We start from the raw sequence: 19,806 nt of genomic DNA, 5'->3' as shown, positions 1-19,806 counted from the left end.
AAAAAAAATTATTAAATGCTGATGATGTAGATCGTTTTGTCTATGCTGAAATTCCAAACAGAGAAACCTATCCTGACCTCATTAAAAAGATTCAGCATATTGGGATTCGCAAGATTACAAATATTGTTTTTACAGAAGTTCTGAAATAAAAGCGAAACTAATGAAATAGCAATAATTCAAGGAAAAAAAAATCTTAAAAGTGTGTATCCGGAAAACCAAATACGGGGGTTGGCGAGCGAAGCCCCCTAGTGTTACAAATTATTATTTTTTCCCTAGCACTTAAGTTTTTCTACCACTTCTCAAAGATTTACATTAGGTTGACTGGAGATTCTAAATTCAACTTCAAACACCAAGTGCGGCTGGTACATGGGTGTGACCTGCAATAGGCTGTTGCTCAGTCCAGAGTTACTTCATGGAAGCACCCAATATTGCCAGTATACACTCCAGCCAGCTTAAACTGGTGGAACACCTATGTGCATTTTTTTAAAATGATCTACATGGTCCAGGTAGTGTTGCAGGGCTTTTAAATATGCGGCTTAGAGTACACTTTGCTAACTTATTTAGATGGAAAAATATACAAAGTTTCTAAAAATTTTTCATGTGGTAGTTTTCACTGATGAACAATAAATTTAAATGTGGTAAATAATCTACCAGCTGGCTGTTCAGTGTATTTACTTTCCATTCTTGGAAGTGCAGATCTTTTTTTAATATTTCAATAAAAAAATTTACTCTTTCCTATACAGTAAAATGGCCAAGTTGGAAGAGCTTGAAGAAGTGAATCTAAGTGGAAATAACCTTAAAGCCATTCCAACTACAATCATGAACTGCAGGCGAATGCACACTGTCATTGCACACTCAAACTGTATTGAAGTCTTCCCTGAAGTCATGCAGCTTATGGAAGTAAAGGTAATGACATTAAAACTCAAGCTACTTCTACTGTACTTTTTAGAGTGGATGAATTATTTTTATGGATATATATAATTTCCAGGTCAATTACAGAAGACCACATTAAATTTTTTTAAGTTTATAGTGAAGGTTACATCTAAAAATTATAATTGAAATTAGATGAATTTGAAAATATATCTTTCTTAAATTCCTCACTTGGGTACTGGAGAAAATAAGTAGTAACTTAAATTTGAACTGAAATTGACATTTTTTGCGAATGAACTCTAATTTTAAGAAATACATTGTTTCTTTAGTGCCTAAATAATTTGTTTTAACATTCTTATCAACATTTAAAAGAAAGCATGCTGCTGCTGCTTTTTGTTACTTGTCATCTTTTGTGTTTTACTGTGATTTTAATTTACCTTCTGGATAAATGATAACAAAAGAAATGGAATGCTTTTATGAAATTCACCACAAATACACTCCAACATGCATTTAATATTTGTCTTATATGCACCTTTCTATTTCTCTAGGAAGAATCCTGAGGATTATTAAGTGTATATAAATATTAGTGACAATACAACAATGTATTATCAATATGCAAACTGAACTTTGCTTGATCCTTCATGGTATCTTGTTGTTGCCGTCTTTTTATGTTCTGCTTTATATTTTTGTTGTGTACAATTGTGTTTTATTTTAACTAAATATATTGGTAATAGTTTGTATTACTAATAATTAATGGATATAAATAAAAGTGCATTTTATCAGCTCAGCTTAAACTTCATTTTTCCATATAGATAAATTCATTTGGTTTGTGTATGAACAGAATTTACACAGAAATAGGTTTTACATATAAAAAGGCAAGTAAGGGTAAAACAGTATAAGGAACGATCACATATGTGAATGCCAACAGTCATATGTAAATTAAACATACATATGCAAATACATATACTAGAAACTTTACACTCATCAATAGAGTAAGATAGATATATAAATTTTTTTTTTTTTTTTTTTTTTAAATTGAATTTAATTGTTAGTCTAAATGTTAAATGTAATCATTTAATGAGAGTCATTGTGTATGTTATGTTGTTAATCTTTAATGTTTTCTGGAGAATGCATGTACTATAAACTATAGGTGTACCTAACTAATTGATTTACCTCACATAAACTCATAATCATGAATTCATTCTGTCTGTTTAATTAAATTGACTTACTGTAATGTCTTTATTTGATTGACTTTTTGTTTTTGTCTTATTTTAACAAGCATGCATGTTTTATTTACAGTACTTTAAAAGTATACATTTGCATGTTAATATTTTGACTTTTTATAATGATGTAATTGCTCAGTCCGCCTCATGTTGTAGGAAAAGCTTTTGGCACACCTTGTTAAATTGCATATGTTTACTGAATTACCAAACGAAAGGCAGTAACTCAACACCTCTACCAAGTGCAGACTTTCGCATGGCACATTTCAGTATATTTAAGATAGATAGATAGATAGATAGATAGATAGATAGATAGATAGATAGATAGATAGATAGATAGATAGATAGATAGATAGATAGATAGATAGATAGATAGATACTTTATTAATCCCAATGGGAAATTCACATTCTTCAGCAGCAGCATACTGATACAATAAATAATATTAAATTAAAGAATGATAATAATACAGGTGAAAAAAACAGACAATAACTATGTATAATGTTAAATATTAACGTTTACCCCCCCTGGTGGAATTAAAGAGTCGCATAGTTTGGGGGAGGAACGATCTCCTCAATCTGTCTGTGGAGCAGGACCGTGACAGCAGTCTGTCACTGAAGCTGCTCTTCTGTCTGGAGATGACATTATTTAGTGGATGCAGTGGATTCTCCATAATTGATCCATGCCAACAATAGAGCCTGCCTTCCTCACCAGTTTGTCCAGGCGTGAGGCGTCTTTCCTCTTAATGCTGCCTCCCCAGCACACCACTGCGTAGAAGAGGGCGCTCGCCACAACTGTTTGATAGAACATCTGCAGCATCTTATTGCAGATGTTGAAGGAAGCCAGCCTTCTAAGGATAATAATAATACATAATATTTATCTGTTGAATTTACCAGATGTGGAAACAAGTAAATTTAAAAGTGCAAAAGTATGGGTGCTATTTCTCATAGGTTCAGTGAAACTTGAAAACACTAAAATGTGACTCTATAGGTATTAAATTAAGCCAAATGAAGATAGAATATTTTAAAAATTGAGTAAATACACAAATTTTTCTGTCCTTCCAGGATGTTGTGCCTATATACAACAGCAAATTCCACTAAGCTACTGTTTGAGGACTTGAAAAAATAGGAAATAGACTTTCACAAAGCAGGGAAGGTAATTAAAAGATATCTAAAAGATATCTTAACACTTTGAGAATAATTTTTAAAAAATTAAAGGTGAGGAGAGTTGCTCAAGTAAAGGCAAGATGTACAAGATGCACAAAAGTTATACAAAGCAATAGTTAAGTAAAACTATAGAAATGTTTTGGTGTAAGGTGCTTTGGACTGATAAAATAATAAATATACTTTTTAACAATGACCCCAAAATATAAATTTAGAGGATGACTCATTTCATATACCATATTTCAAGTTCTGTTCCGTTTCTAATAGAAATCTGATACCAGATAGTTAACATACCTTTGCTTGTGCACTTCTACACATTTTGTATATTCAAAAACTTTATTAATTTTTGTTTAATTTCATGTTTTCTGTAATTATATTGTGGACAGCTGGAGCATGGAATGAGAGCCAAATTTATGTGTTTATTATACCTGCAATATTTCACATTAGTAGTGCAAAAAAGTACAGTTGATCATTCGCAATTAAAACAGAGAAATAAATTCTATGTTTAAAATTTGATTTGCATTCTGTAAAAGAAGGTGTGCAAATAAATCAGTCAAGATAAGAAAACATTTGGAGTCTAATGTTCCGGGATTCTGTCCAACATAATATATTTTCTTGTTTTTTCAGTGTGTTGATTTGAGTTGTAATGAATTGAGTGAGATCACCTTACCTGAAAATCTGCCTCCAAAACTACAGGAACTGGACCTAACTGGAAATCCTAGGCTGACTCTAGATCATAAAACCTTGGAACTACTGAAGTAAGGAAGATTTATACCTGTTATTTAAAGAAATCTTTGCTGTATCTTTGTTTAATTAATTTACAGAAATTACAGGTGTCCACTAAATTATATGATGTACCATTTTCTGTGTTTTATGCAGATTTTTTTCCCTTGTCAGTATTTTATTTAGTTAGTTTTCAGTCACTCTTTGTTGATGATGGGTGTTCCTACAGTAGCAGGAAATTACAGGATAGTTGTAGACAGGTTTCTGCTCAGCCTAAAACCTAATTCAACAGGTATCAAAATGTATTTTTTTATTTTGTCACTTTAATCAGTACTGGTGATCTTATATTTTTTTTTTTGTGACAAATTCAGATATCTAATCAGACTTTCTCTGTCATGCAAGGATATTAAGCAGCACTGGGTTAAAATTTATAGTAGACTTCTATTTAAACTATATATATATATATATATATATATATATATATATATATATATATATATATATATATATATATATAAAATATATTGCATAGTTTACTGTCAAATAATGCAAAGAGTACGCGACACATGTACACACTGTACTGCTCCCCTCGTGGGGATTGGACGTCAGCGTCAGAGACGAAGCCCCTTTAAGCTGCGCCATGGCGTGTGCTATGCCTTTTGAGCCCAAATGAGGGCGAAACACGTGTTGCATACTCTTTGCATTATTTGACAGTAAACTATGCAACATTCCATGATTGCTTCTTGCAACTGAAGAGGGCATCGTGGCAAATGTTTGCCGAGGGCAGACCAACCACATGCATTACCTGGTAGGTAACTAGCCATACAATTAGGTTGGGACTCAGACTACGAATGCAATGAATATATATACAGTGGAACCTCGGTTTGCGAGTAACTTGGTTTACGAGTGTTTTGTAAGACGACCAAAAATTTTTAATAAATTTTGACTTGATAAATGAGCGAGGTCTTAAAGCACAAGTAGTTTGTGTACTCTTTGTCTGCTGAGCGTCATGTGATCACAACTGAGCTGATGGTTCTCTCTCTTGCTGCGGGATTGTGGGCAATTGTCTCCTATTCTCTGTCTGAGTCGGCGTGCCTCGCTCATAGTAAACATCCATACGAGCGTATACTGTTTACTACAGCATTATAGCATTGTGACTGTGTGTGTGCGCGCGCTTGTGTGTGTATGTATGTGTGTGTGCTCATTTGTGCGCACGTGTGTATGTGTGTGTGCTCGCTCGCGCGCACGTGTGTGCTGTGATGTGCAAGTCCCCATCTTGCACATTAAAACACAAAGCTGAGTCTCAGTACTTTAGCAACATCAGCTTTATTCAGCTTGAAACAGACACAGCAGTCAGGCAGGGCCCTGCACATTTATAATGTTCCTTGTTCCTTGTAGCACCCATCGACGGCAGGCGCTTATAGCATGTCCGCAATATTTTCGGATTCACTTTTACGGCGAACTGCTACAACCCTGGGAGACTGCGATTGCTTTGGGACGCTCTTCCGCATGTCGTCCCGTTGGGTGGAATCCCACAAGAGTTTAGAAACTCACTCACACCAGCCATGATTCTTTTCAAAGGTAAAGTGCAGGTTAATTTGTTTTATGTATTTGTGACAATGCGGGTTCAGCTCCATGCTCCTCTTCTATTAGGGAGCCCTTGAACCCAACACCGTCAGTAATGTCACTGATGAGCTAGTCAGTGAGGCAATAAACAATTGAGCAAGAGGATGGTTAAAAAGTGCAAAGTGCTTTTATTAATCAATCCAAACAAAACGTTCAAAGTAAAGTGCAGTCGTTTAATGTTCAATAAATAAATAATCCATAAAATGAAACGTGGTGATTAAAATAAATAAATAGAACATTCCTTTAAAACGAGGTTAAAACAAAGCAATACTGAAGGCAGTCTTTTAAAATCAATCTAAAGCCCGGTGTCCTTTACCTGGCAGTTCTCCTGCTTCTCCCTTAACCGGCTCGCGCTTCGCTATATATGCGGGGAGGACATGGCAGCTGCAGCCCATTAGCCACAGGAACAATCATGGATGTGGGCAGTTTCCCACCTGTGCACCTAGGTGAAAAACGCCCACATCGCAGATCGCCCTGCGGCTTGCTATAGCCACCACGCCCCCTCGCTAAGCAGCAAGCGCGGCGATTATTTATTTAATTAAAAATGGCCTTTGGTGGGAGAGCTGTGGATCCATAACACCACAGTATTTTTACTTTATATTTTGTATTATTCATTTTTATATGAATAGTTTTAGGTTGTGGAACAAATCATCTGAGTTTCCATTATTTCTTATTAGGAAATTCACTTTGATATACGAGTGCTTTGGACTACGAGCACGTTTCCGGAACGAATTATGCTCGCAAACCAAGGTTCTACTGTATATACATACACAACATGCTGAGAGCATTTCACTTAAAAGGTAGAAGTATACAATGTTGTGCTGATCTTGGCCTCAGGAATAGCCCTCTTAAGTATATAATAATAATAATAATAAATAAGCATACTGGGACTATTTGCCTGAGTATCGCTTTTCCATTTCAGAAATGTCCTCAGGAAACCTTTCGTAGAAAGTTATAAAATGTTATAAACTATATCATATATTTATTCAGTAATAAACACATTTTAATACTGAATTTAACTTTCAGAAACCCAAACACCTTATAAATAGTATATATATTATGACGGGCGGCCACGGCTATTACCTGGTCAGGACCCCAACAGAATGAAAGGACTGGGGGAGAGGGCATCAGTGAGGCAATACCTCCCCTGAGAGGCACCATGGATTCACCTGCTGAGAGCTGGAGTTTGGTGCAGCCCTGCTAGGTTCTGTGGGGGCCACCAGGGGGAGCTGCAGAGCCCTATACAGTAGTGGACTTCTACCACACTTGGGAGTAATTCCAGGTAATCTTGAAGAGGCTCCTGAATAAAAGGAACTGCCTCAATCCATTTGGGGAGCCAGATTTGGGAGGAAGTTGGCAAAGCTTTCTGGGAGAGGAGGGGAGGCAGAGAGAAGGAAAGAGGACTGTGCTGTGCTTTATGTACTGTGCCTTGGGGAGCAGAAACAAAATGCTCCACAGCTATAAATAAAGGTGTTCTGTGTGAGAACTCGTGTCCTGCTTGTCTGTGTCAGGGTTAGGGCAGCTGTACACGCCCCGGTGGTCCACAATGTGTCATACTAGGGGGCTCTGCCCCCTGCTCGCTTCGCTCGCCAACCCCTGGTGTTGGGAATGACAAAGAGCGTGATGTATGAATGAGATATAGAATAGTGTGACGGTGTAGATGATGCAAATAGAAAGCAAACAATAAAGTGTGTGGCACAGTGTAAAGGTTTATTTGAAAATTTCTTTGTACACGCCGTTTAAGTGTAAAAGGTAATTCCAGCTCAGAACTTGTAAGGTCATTTAAGATGGTTATTGTTGTGATCAGAGTCAAGTTTGTCAGAGCTTAGAAAGAGTTGTGTCTTTCCAGGAAGTAATGGAATGACTTGGGTATTTATGTTTTCCACATTAATATTTTTTGGACATAATATAGTGCGTTGTGTTAAAAGGGGCATTTGGTCTAATGAGATTGCTGTTCCAAATCTCTCTGTAACTAAGTCGTCGCAGATAAAGGCTTGAGGAATTGTAATAATATGTGGCTGAAGTCCATCTGTATTGGTGAGTGTACCATCTCACAGTTGTAATAAGCAATTGTTATGATCTGGTTCTGGACATCGTATCTTTTTTAGTAACTGTATCTTTTGAAAGCAATGCCAATTGTCTGCGTATTTTAAGGTGCACTGAACAATAGCTGAGTGAATGGCATCTGGAAGAATAGCTAATCACTGTCTAAAATCTCCTCCTCATAAAAGTACCTTTCCTCTAAATCGAATATTATTATTCATAAACGTTTGTTCATGCCATTGAACATTCATCAATAAACAACATTTTTTCAAGACGGATGTCACGTGCAGTGCCACCGTTAATGTTCATAGTGGATTCCGATTTTTTGGATCTAATGTAGTTGATAAAGATTTCACTTTCAGGTACATCGTCAGTTATAAGCTTCTGTAGATATTCAGTATATGAATGTAAAGAAGGCAGTCTAATTTGACCCTTTTGACAACAACGTGTAAATGTATTACTTGTATTGACAGTTGTTTCTTCAGGGAAGTGAAGTGAATGACAATGATTGCAAATGACATGCATTAATCCTAATGAATTTTCCTGGTGTATGTTTTGCTTGTGCTGTTTGAGAGGCGCGTTGTTGCATGTGTAGTATTTGGGACGTGTTGTTTTGGAGCTGTAATCGATTTGCCTGTGCTGTGTGAGAAGCCCGTTGTAGCCTTCGCTGCCATTAACGTATGTCTGAGACGGGAGGTGTTTCGTTTTGAATCCGTGCCTGTTGCGATGCAGCACTTTGATTGATAGTTTGCGTCATGTGGATCTAGGACGTAGATTTGTGCATATTAAATGAACTATTGTAGGATCTAATGCAGTTCATAAAGTTTTTACTTTTAGGTACATCGTTAGTTAGAAGCTTTAGTTGAGCTTTGCGTTTTTGGAGTCGAGTCATTTTTTCTTTTAGAAATATGGATAAGTAATAAGCAGTATTGCACTCACTGTTAATATGGAGCCTTTTCTGCGGTTGAACGGTTAATAGTGCCTTATTGTAATGAGATCCACCTATGCTGCATAGCCGTCTATTTTGTTGTTTCTTTCGTGTTCGTGTGTTTGTTCCTGTTATCCTTTCCTTTTCGTTTTGTACCCGTGACCGTGTATTCATGACTTGTTTCTTTCTCAGCATGCGAAATATGGATAAGTAATAAGGAGTATTGCACTCACTGTTAATATGTTTCCTTTTCTGCAGTTGAACGGTTAATAGTGCTTTATTGTAAGGAGATCCACCTATGCTGACACCTATGCTGCCTAGTGTGAAGGTGTTGATGTTCACTTTAGAATATGTGGCTTTGGGTGTCACTTCTTATGGATGTGTGTGTGTGGGGGGGGGGGGTTGAGGATTGTTGTCGCGCGAGCGTCTTCTTTCTTTTTGTGTTCCTGTGTCTTGTTGAATCTCCCTGTTTGTGTGTGTCCCGTCCCTTGCTTGTAGGGTCTGTGGGGTGGTTTTGTGTTCTTTTTTTTGTGTTCCATGGGCTTCTTGAATCCCCCTCTTGGTGTGTGTCCCGTCCGGTGCCTGTAGTGGGGGGGTGCCTTGCTGTTGTGCGCGAGGCTCTTTTTTTTTTTTTTTTTTTTTTTTTTGGGGTCTAGTTTCGTGTGCAATGTGTTTCGTGCTTTGCCTGCGTTTCCTCATTTCTCCATTTTTCCTGTGCTTACTCCTTTTTTCTGTGGTCTTGTCCGCCTCTCGCGGCCCCTCATCCGCCTCTCTCGCCCTCTTTTGTCCACCTTTCTCGGCTCCTCAGCCGACTCTCGCGGACTCTTTTTGCGCCTGCGCAGTACGTCTTTTTGCAGCTACGGCCCATTGCCGGATGTGCCTGCGTCCATCATCCGGTTTAGCATTCTCGGTTAGTAATATGGATATTGCCTAAAAAATTATGGGTGACAGAAAAATATAAAAATCAACATTCTATAATCAACATGAAAAGTACTTTGAAAACACAGTTTTTCTGTGGCAAAATCTTTGTTGACCTGTTACTACTATTATAATAAATTGTTTTAAATGGCAGAATATTGGTACAGTGTTTACTGTACACCCTTACAGTTCTAGAAATTTGAGTTTGAATGCAAGTCTGATAGCTTTGCAGAGTTTATACATTAACTTGTATTGGTTTTTCTCAGGTAATTCATTCTCATTTTTCTTTTAACATTTTAAACACATTTTGGTTAGATTGATTGTCAACTGTAAACGTTGTCCATTGTGAATGAGTATGTATTTTGCATTCAGCAATGGACAGTTGTTCAGGAACTAACTTTTAATTCTCCATCATTATTGAATTTTATTTCAGTCTTCATTAAATGACTGGCTGAAACAGTTTTACAGTGTACTTTACTGAAGGACTGATTGCTTACTTGGAGTCCATGAACCTGTTCCCTTATTTTACATTGATTATGTAATAAATAAATTAGTCTGTCATTAAAATACAGTATCTGTGATGTGATATTGAAGTGACGAGTCTTAGGTAACTATACAAAAAGTAATGAATATCAAAATGTTACAGTTCTGAATAACAACATATTTTGCAGAAATAGACTACAAATATTCTTATTTTGTTTTGTTTCTTTGTGATATTTAAAATCATATTTATACTGCTAGGAGTGTATGTTAGTTTTTGAAAAGTAACATTACGAATGGACTCTGACAGTCAGTTTTTTTTAATCATGTATGATAAAATGTTTTAAGGCATCTTTTAGTTTGCTATATTTGACATTTTGTTTGTGCTGTCAGTCATATAAAATGTTTACAGTTTTAAAGCCAACATTTCATTTATCTTTCCACTTCTGGCCAATTAGTGAACATTATATCATTCTACATAAATTACACTTGCATAGTTTTTCAGCCTGTATGTATTTTTTCATGTGTTCTTCATGCCTCTGTTATTGTATAGTTTTCAGCCTTTACTTTCCCCAGTGGTTTCCACTGCCTAAGGGTGATGATGTCTTTAAAGTGTTGGTTTATACTGAGAGCTAAACTTGTTTACCAACTCTGGAACAGAACCTAACATCATCTTCCAAGTGTCTAATTCCTGTTTGAGATGTATGTTAGACTAGCATTTCATTTTAATTTAGTTAACTCCAGAGGATTCAGTTTTCTTTTTAATATATTACAGACTGCTTGTCATCTGTGGCTTAGTTGAAGTCCCTGGACTTTCATCTATATTTTATTACAAATATTAATACAGCTTGCGAATTTGATTGAAGATAAGTGAGATCAGAGCAACTGTTACTTGTAATGTAAATCAAAACATTAAGTCCTTAGTTCATTCTTTATACTCTTACAAGAATAACAGTTCAACTAAAATCATTGTAAAATCAAGAAATGTCCAGTAGAATTAATTTATCAATTGTCCTTTAGTGATAGAAACAGGTTAAGCTGGGCTGAACAGGCCAGCCTATTCCCATCAACTTATTCTAACACCACCTCCTGAGTAATTTCCATATGCTTCCAAGCTTGCTGAGAGACAGAGAGAGAGAGAGAGAGAGAGAGTCCCTTTCCTTTGCCCTGGATCTTATTCTCACATGGCAGGCAACCAGAGGTTGTCCTGTATAAATCTTAAACCAGCATTACCGTCCTTGTCAATTGTGAGGAACAGCATTTCAAATCCAAAATCTGCCTTTATTAATCCTCACTCTATTGCATAAGGTAGGCCATTCACCACGTGAATGTTGAAGCTTCCAATTAGGGTTACAGAGACAGTAGACAGTACCTTTTTGAGGACCATATCCAGGGTTTCTAAAAACTTAAAATAACCTGAATAATTTATAGTGTGTGGGCACCAAACAATAGCCAGACATTTTCACACTGTGGCAGTCCTCACATCTGTTGGAACTCAAATTACAAAACCTCCATCTAGGAACTTCTGAGTATGTCAATATCTGCCTGGGAAACTCCTGAATTTAAGGGCGGCCACTCTTGCATACAAGTGATACCAAGTACACTTCTCAAAATAATTAAGGGAACGCTTAATCATCACCGTCTTAACACCAAGTCATTTAAACTTCAGAGATATCAATCTGTCCATTTAAGAAGCATAAGCGATTGTGAATCAACTTCACCTGATTTGCTGCAGATGAAAGTGACATTAGGTGCACTGGAGAGGCAACAGCAAGACACCACTCGAAAAGGGAATGGTTTTGCAACAGACAGTTGCTCTCTCTTTATCCTTCCTGACTGATTCTTCTCTAAATTTGTGTTTTGCTTATATCCTCATCACTACTGGTAGCATGAGGCTGTACCTACAGCTGATTCATGTGCAGGTATTCTGGCTCCTCCAGGATGGCACATCTATACAGTACATGCCATCGTAAGAAGGTTTGCTCAGAAATGAGGGCAGGTTCACACTGAGCTCATGTGAAAGATGTTAAAGAGTCTGGAGATTCTGTAGTGAACATTATGCAGCCTGCAACATTATCCAGCATGACCGGTTTGGCGGTGGGTTAGTGATGGTCTGGGGAGGCATATCCTTGGAGGGTTGCACGGACCTTCACATGCTAGGCCATTGCTAAACCTTATGCTGGTTGTGTGAACCCTGGGTTCCTCCTGGTGCAAGACCATGCCCGGCCTCATTAACCCAGTGGATATGCCCTTGTCTAGGTATGCTGTGTCATGTGTCTGTGTGCAGACAGTTCCTGAATGATGAAGGCTTTGACTTCATTGACTGTCCCACATATTCCCAATGGCTGAATCCAAAAGAAAACTTCTGGGATGTTATGTATCAGTGCATTCAATGCCAAGTAGTGCCACAGACTGTCCAGGAGCTCACTGATACCCTGATCCAGGTCTGTGAGGAGATTCCCCAGGGCATCATCTGCCGTCTCATCAGGAGCATGCCCAGATGTTGCCGTGAGTGCATACAGGCATGTGAGGTCCATACACACTACTGAGTCACATCATGTGTTGCCGTTATGAAAGTTGGATCAGCCTGTGATTTCAAATTTTGACTTTGATTTTTGGTGGGATGTTGAATCTAGCCCTCAACATGTGTTGGTGATTTTGTTTTCCATTGACATTATTGTTAAATCATTTTGTTCTCAATGAATTGCATAGATTACTCATTAAAGATTTTTCACTTAAATTATTAAATCCACTATAAATTATTCATTCATTGAGATCCAATGTGTGATTTAAGTGTTCCCTTAATGTTTTTGAGTAGTGTATATATCATCAGTATTTCTGAACCTCATGTACAAGTTCTGGTTCTTTCTCCACTAGAAGAGTTACATTTTATGGATAACTTCAATTGACAAGGCCTAGTATGTGTGTTTTTTTTCCTGCGTAGCCCAGTTTGGCTCAGTCCACCAAAGCTGCAAAGGTGAAGAATGAGGGTCCTATGCAGTGCAAGTTAGGCAACAGGCAAGAGTAAGAAACCTTGCCATTTGGTGCTCACCAGCAAACACTGCTGTCCTTCTGTTCTTGAGAACTGCATTGCAATATCTCTGTTCTGTTCTCTGTGCTATTTTCGTAAGGCATATCTTATTCAAATAATCAGTTGATTATTTCAGTGCATAATGCTGACAATCATTTGTGTTGGTGGATTGTACTGAATGTTTACTGCTATGCATTGCTTAGCCATGAAACTTGACGAAAATACAGTGTTTGCTCCTAAAACTTTGTTTTTGATTGCTGTGTATTGTAAAGCCCCTTTCAGTGATCCTTGCATAAATAAATACTTTTGAATAATTGTACTATAGCTGCCTACTGTAAAGCCCCTTAAAGTATTCATTATTACAGAAAGATGTTATGTATAAAAGAGTTTGTTTCTTTATATATTTTAATGTTTTATGCATTTGTACTGTGTTTTCCTCACACATAAACAAAGATGTGATGGTTAAGTTCCAGGGTTGATGGTTAAGTTCCATATTAACCCTGGATATGTGTCAGTGAGTGTAAATAGGCTTTTTGATGACATCCAGAGTTATTGGAATAGGCTCTGTCCGCCCCAATACCCTCCCTAACCCCATGAGCCTGATTGGGATTGAGCAGTTTAGAAAATGTTACATATGTCAGAAGTTCACTAAATCAAAAAATAACTGATTACATGCAACTGGCAGGATATTATATGCCTGTATTTCTGCAACCTGTAATATTCTTTATTGATGCTATTGATCTCTAGAGCCATCCATCTATCCATCTATTCTGCTAGCCAGTCAACAAAGAGCACAAAAGACTGATTTATTTAGGTCATCCATCCATTATCTAAACCTCTTAGTATAATTTACAGTTGCATGAACCAGAGCCTAACCCAATAGCAATAGGGCCTAATTTGGGAGCCAGTCCATCATCAGCAGCACAAAATCAGATAGTGTTTTTTAAACACACATTAAGTTTTGGTTAATAATAGGAATAATGATGTTGGTATTTTCAGGCAATGTTTTTGTAGAGGTATATTTTTAGTTTTAGTAGTATGGTATTAATGAAAGAAATAAACAGTTATTTAGCAATCATGCACATTCTACTGCATATAAATGTGAGGTAATTGTCACTAGTAACAAAATTGAGAGTCTGTGAAAACTTAATTTGTATAGTGAAACATCGTGTATTTTTTAAGAAAAGGTATATTGCTTAATAAAGATATGGCAAAATACAAGAGTGTCATTTGGATAAAAAGCATGTTTACATGGTCTCTGGTGAAAGGTAAGAGTAACTGCGTTTCCTTTATTTTACACCATATATACATGATTAGTGTGTTTTGCCAATTCAGAACCCAGTTTAACATTTTTTTTCTCCTTCTGTTATAGTAACATTCGGTGTTTTAAAATTGATCAGTCATCGACTTCATTCTCAACTAGTGACACTTCAGGTGCACCTGCTATTTGGAGTCATGGGTATACTGAAGTTTCAGGTGTCAAAAGCAAGTAAGAGAGTAAAATATATACAAATTTATTTAAGTTGGGAACATGGTCACTCTGTATAAGAATTGCATTCTCGTGTGAAAGTTAGTGCAGTTCCTCATGGCTACAAAGCATTTGACACTCATGGTTTTACTTATATATTAATGTCTGATTATTTTTCCCAGCCAGGAATGTTTTCTTTTCTTTATTCTGTCTCTAGGATACAGAGATTGCTGACACATGATGTCTATATAAGCCTTTAGTTAGCTTAAAAGAAGCAGTGTTTAAATGCATCCTGGAATTGTGAAAAGCCTCTTTATATTCTTCAATGGCAAAATTACTAAGGAGAAACAAGATGCAGGAGAAGAAAGAGCAGTTCCAGAGAACAGGGCACTTGATAAATAGATATTTGGGGGAAAATGTGCTTCCGTGGTAATGGCATAAAGTAAATAATGCCTTACCCTGAAGCAGTAGCAAAATTTGTTTTGTACAAGTTTTTAAAAAAAAAAAAAAAAAAAAGTTTGTTATGCTGAAAATTTGTTTGGGGTACATATTAAGCCATATTTTTGAATTGCCATTTGTGTCTTTATTTCTTGGCGTCAGCTATTGTTCACACCCTGCCACCATTATATTAGATATAATTTATTAATCCCAAGGAAAAAATTCAAATGGATACCACAGCAAAACCATACAATACAAAGATATCAACTGAAGTGCAATTAAAGGAAATAAATTAAAACATATAATATAATAAATAGTATGCCAAAAAACTATAGCATATTAAAGTCTGTATTATGTTCCTATGGCTTCCAGCTGGAGTGAAGTAAAGGACGTCGGAAGAAAACACTGAAGTGCATAATAACAGTAAGCCGAAAAGATCCCCAGAGGCACTTCTTATTGCACTAGGATGGAATGAGTCTGTTGCTAAAAGCAGGGATGGGCAGAATTGTTCATGGTGGCATCCCATTTTGCCACCACCATCTTTTCCACAACAGCCACCAGAGTGTCCAGAGTTAGTCCTCTGATGGAGCTACCTTTACTGATAAATTCGTTCAGGCATTTTGTATTGCCTGATCTCAGGTTGCTTCCCCAGGAGACCACAACCTAGAACAACTCACTGGCTCCAGCATTTCCAACAGCTTGCTACACAAATCAAAAGACCAGAGTCTGCTCAGGAAGTACAGTCTACTCTAGCCCTTCTAATACAACACCACTGTGTTGTCGGACCAGTCCAGGTGCTGTTCATATAGATATTTGTAGCTCTGCACCACCTCCACTTCCACCCCCTGGATAATGACTGGTCTCAGGAGCTCCTTAACATGCTGGAAGTCCACAACCAACTCTTTAGCCTTGTTGATGCTGATCTGTAGGCGGCTTTCTCTGTGGCACAAAACAAAGTCCTGCACCACCCACCTGTACTTCGACTTGTCTCCATTATCAATACAAGCTATGACAGGGGATATGGTTAGAGCTGGTATTATACTGGAAGTCAATTGTGCGGAGAGTACAAAGGAAGGGAGACAGGGCAGTTCCCTGAGGTGACCAGGTATTACACCCCAATATCTTTGCCATTAAGCCTCACAAATTGCTATCTGCTGGTGAGGTAGTCCATGATCCAAGAGACACTGGATGGCATTGAGATTTATGGCCCTTAGCTTGTTTCCTAATCTGTGAGATAAGTAGGTGTCAAAGGCACTGGGAAAAAAAGCAAAGAACACGATCCTGACTGTGATACTGGCTTTGTCCAGGTGGGTGTAGGCTCTGTTGAGCATATAAATCAGAATATCCTCGACATCTACTGTATATATGCCTGGTAGGCAAACTGCAGTGGATCACAATTGTCTGTAACTAGGGATTGGAGCTGTTTCAGGAGCAGTCTCTAAATGGTCTTTAAATATATGAAGTGAGAGCAACTGATCTGAAGTCCTTGAGGATGCTGGAGTGCCCCTTCTTTAGCAGTGGATCCACACAAGATGTTTTCCACGGAAGGGGATGTTTTTGCAAACATTTGGTGGGGGAGAGAACAGGTACTCAAAGACCTCACAGATCTGGCTGGCTCATATTTTCACCACCCTGCAGCTAATTGTATCAAGCCCTGCAGCCTTGGTCATGTTAAGTTTCCCCAGCCTCACTTGGTTAACAGAGATGGACAATCTGGGAAGTGAAAGGGTGAAGGGGATATAGATCACAGGTATAGGGTACATCAACATTACCATTTTACATTTAAAAATGTAGCGATCTTTGTCTGAAATAGAAAAAGAACATTTTTTAAGCAGCCCGTGTCACATTAATGTGCATATAACATTTGAAAGTAACAGTCTTCAAAATTTGTAGCTGTCATGTTATGAAATGAAATGAAAACATTGCAAATGTTAAAGCACCACCTTAACAAAAGAAAAAAGAAACAGAAAAAAAGTGTTTACTTCTGTGTTCAATCATGAGAGGACTGTCCACATTAATCAGAAAACATTTTGTGATAAACAACATTTGTAAAAATAACTCTGTAGAGAAGATAAATAAGTGCATGTGTCTATACTGTGTCTTCACTTTAATGCATTGTGTTTTAGTGTGAGCCCGGCTGCATTCTGCACATATTTACTTCATTAAGTACCATTTTGTTTATTTAACTGCGGAAAATGCTCCTCCTTACTGAACAGATAAGTTTAAATAAGAAATATTGTTTGACAGGGTGTTAACTGAGTTATTTACAGTATGATTTTCACGGGGCACTGAATTTGGACTTTAGCAGTAACGCAACTGGACATGGGACTTATTGCAAAAGTGTACTGACTGATAAATAATTTGCCTCTTACACATGTATACAGCATTCATATTTTACAAAACACAATGTAGATTTGTACAGGTAAGCAGCACAACAAGTAGGTAAGCAACTCTTCTGTGCCCTTTATATTAAAAAATGTTTTCTTCTTCCATGAAGGATGTTTCAGTCAGTTGAATCAGACATTGTAATAAGCAGAATCCAGTCAGCAAAGGCCCACAAAATAAGTATTAACTAATCAGTGCATGATTAGAGTACAGTTTTTGAAAAAACTCTTGTTTTCACCTCTCCACACGACAACACTGACACTGTGTTTACAAAAGTGTCCAATACTTTAGAACTTTTTAAAAGTCTTTATTATCAAGGATCAAAAATGACAGATAGTATGGACTAAAAATGAAAACACAGACAAATGTTTGTGTTTTTAAAATGAAAGTATGAAAACAAAGGATTAGCAGTAGGCAGTCTGATACCTCAGTCATTTGCACAAAATGTCAGTGTTGGGGGAAACCTGGACTGAAAAGTTTGCGTCATCTACACTTCTTTGACATGATTTTGCTGTATTTTGCGCTTCAGTCTGCCCCAGGAGCAAAATTTCCTCTCTCAAAGTTGCTTCCCTCGGTTCTGACTGCACCCACTTTATCTCTTCCTTATCACCAGACCTGAATTCCCTCATCTTCTTCTTCAGTGGGACCTTTAAGTCCTTTATCATCCACGATTTGTTGCTGGAGAAACACCATACTGTCTTTGTGTGAAGTATGTTCTCTACACAAACCATTATTTATTCTCTAATACACTGGCTGAGTACCTCAGTGTCTTCACCATATGACTTACAAAGCATATCCCAGTCAGTTTTCTCTAAGACATCCTATAGAGCCTCCTCAGCTTCTCTTGTCCATATCAGTACAGTTCTGCTGATGACTGGCAGCAATGCTGGACAAAGCATTTAATGTAAAGTAGCTCTGAACAAAGTTGTGGTCCGATCTGCTATGCCTCTTTAACATTGCCATTAAACAAGTTTGGGGTCCAATTATCCCTTGTTGTACAGTTCACAAATTGTAAAAATTGGTGAGGTTGAAGTGAGTGACACATGATTAAAGTCGTTAGAATTTCTAATGAAAAAGCTGAGGTGATCGGTTGTAAATTTGCTGACCACAGAGTATACTGTGTCTGTTGTGATTTCCATGTGCAACAAGTGTCAGGGATGTAAATAGCCAATGCAATGGTGTGTGAAAATTTGTTCAGCATGTAATCAGCTCTTAAGACCATTGTAAGCAGTTTAACATCCTTTTTTTAAAATGGTAAATTCCTTTTTCGTGGATGTGATTTTATTAAATACTGCTAAAGTGTTTAAAATGTAAACATTTGCCCTTGCTAGTGAATGTGAGATCATCAAAATTTAATTTATGCTTGTCAGAAATTACAGTTAAAGTAATTCTGTCATCCTTTATACAGGTTGTGTGTAGCAGCCCTATGTGCCAATAATTTCTGTGATAACAGGGAGGCTGTGTATGGAGTCTTTGATGGAGATCGCAATGCAGAAGTGCCTTCTCTTTTGCAGTGCACCATGAGTGATGTACTTGCAGAGGAGCTGCATAAGAGCAAGAGCGAAGAGGAGTACATGACCAATACTTTTCTTGTTATGCAAAGGTGGGGATACCACAACACTTGTATTGCCAGCATTTTAGCCTTCTCATAAATTCTCATTTCAGGTTCTTTTGGAATATTTCCAGTATGAGTCAATTCTATTAAAATACTGTACAGTGATTTTCAGTCATTCTCCAGTTTTTCTAATGTGTTTAATTTGGTCATAGTCAACATAATAAGTATTTGATCCTTGTTTTTTTTATTCATTTTTCACAATTACTTTGTTATCAATGGTGTTTTAATGATGTAAACACAGATTAGTACTACTGGCCTGTTACTATAAATGTATTATCAAGAAGCACTTTATTTTATTTAGCCTGTATGGTATCAGAAAGATGCACATTTAAGGCTTTATTTCAAACATAATATAAATAGCAAACTATGATTAGTGTTCTTTAATACATCAACAGAAAATGTTATTTTCTCACAGCTAGATGTTGAAACAGAAATCTTCATAGCTAATCAAAGGTGCACATACTGTGATGTCTTCATTTGTAATGGCAGTCATTGATAAGTGCTATTCACAGACATGTATTCCTGACATTTTTCTGCACAAACTGTTTGGTTTAAATTACTGGTTCCATTAAGAAGCTGCATATGTCATGAATTCTTCAAGCTGCTGTTTTTTCTACAATTTTGAAGGTTACGTTTTGTTTTATGTGTTTGCTTATTTATTAGGCTATAGGGTCATTTTACAATTTCTTTACTTTTTTTAATATTTTTATTTTTAAAGTTTTCCTTACGAACTATTAATTAAGTGTACAGTATATAAATATGGTTGCATATGTCACATTGGGCTTTAAATATAATTAGGTTCTACAGAAGTAAAGTTCACTGGCATCATTACATTTTGTACTGTTAGTTGTCAACCATTAAGTTTATTTTTATGTCTGTAAGTAGTCAACATCTGGCTGA

At 37.0% G+C, this 19,806-nt stretch overlaps 1 protein-coding gene across 1 annotated transcript in view; it reads left to right on the top strand.

Moving 5' to 3' along the window:
• The window catches only part of LOC114653501 (PH domain leucine-rich repeat-containing protein phosphatase 1), a 235,710-nt gene that overhangs the window by 207,162 nt on the left and 8,742 nt on the right, over positions 1-19,806 (top strand). Inside the window, 4 exon segments of the mRNA XM_028803859.2 lie at positions 744-906; positions 3,879-4,009; positions 14,373-14,489; positions 18,700-18,894. Of these exon segments, the coding sequence (XP_028659692.2) occupies positions 744-906; positions 3,879-4,009; positions 14,373-14,489; positions 18,700-18,894 (606 nt within the window).

Source organism: Erpetoichthys calabaricus, chromosome 6 (genome assembly GCF_900747795.2).
Source record: "Erpetoichthys calabaricus chromosome 6, fErpCal1.3, whole genome shotgun sequence".
Taxonomy (NCBI): domain Eukaryota; kingdom Metazoa; phylum Chordata; class Cladistia; order Polypteriformes; family Polypteridae; genus Erpetoichthys; species Erpetoichthys calabaricus.
This window is presented reverse-complemented; position numbering and strand designations above follow the sequence as displayed.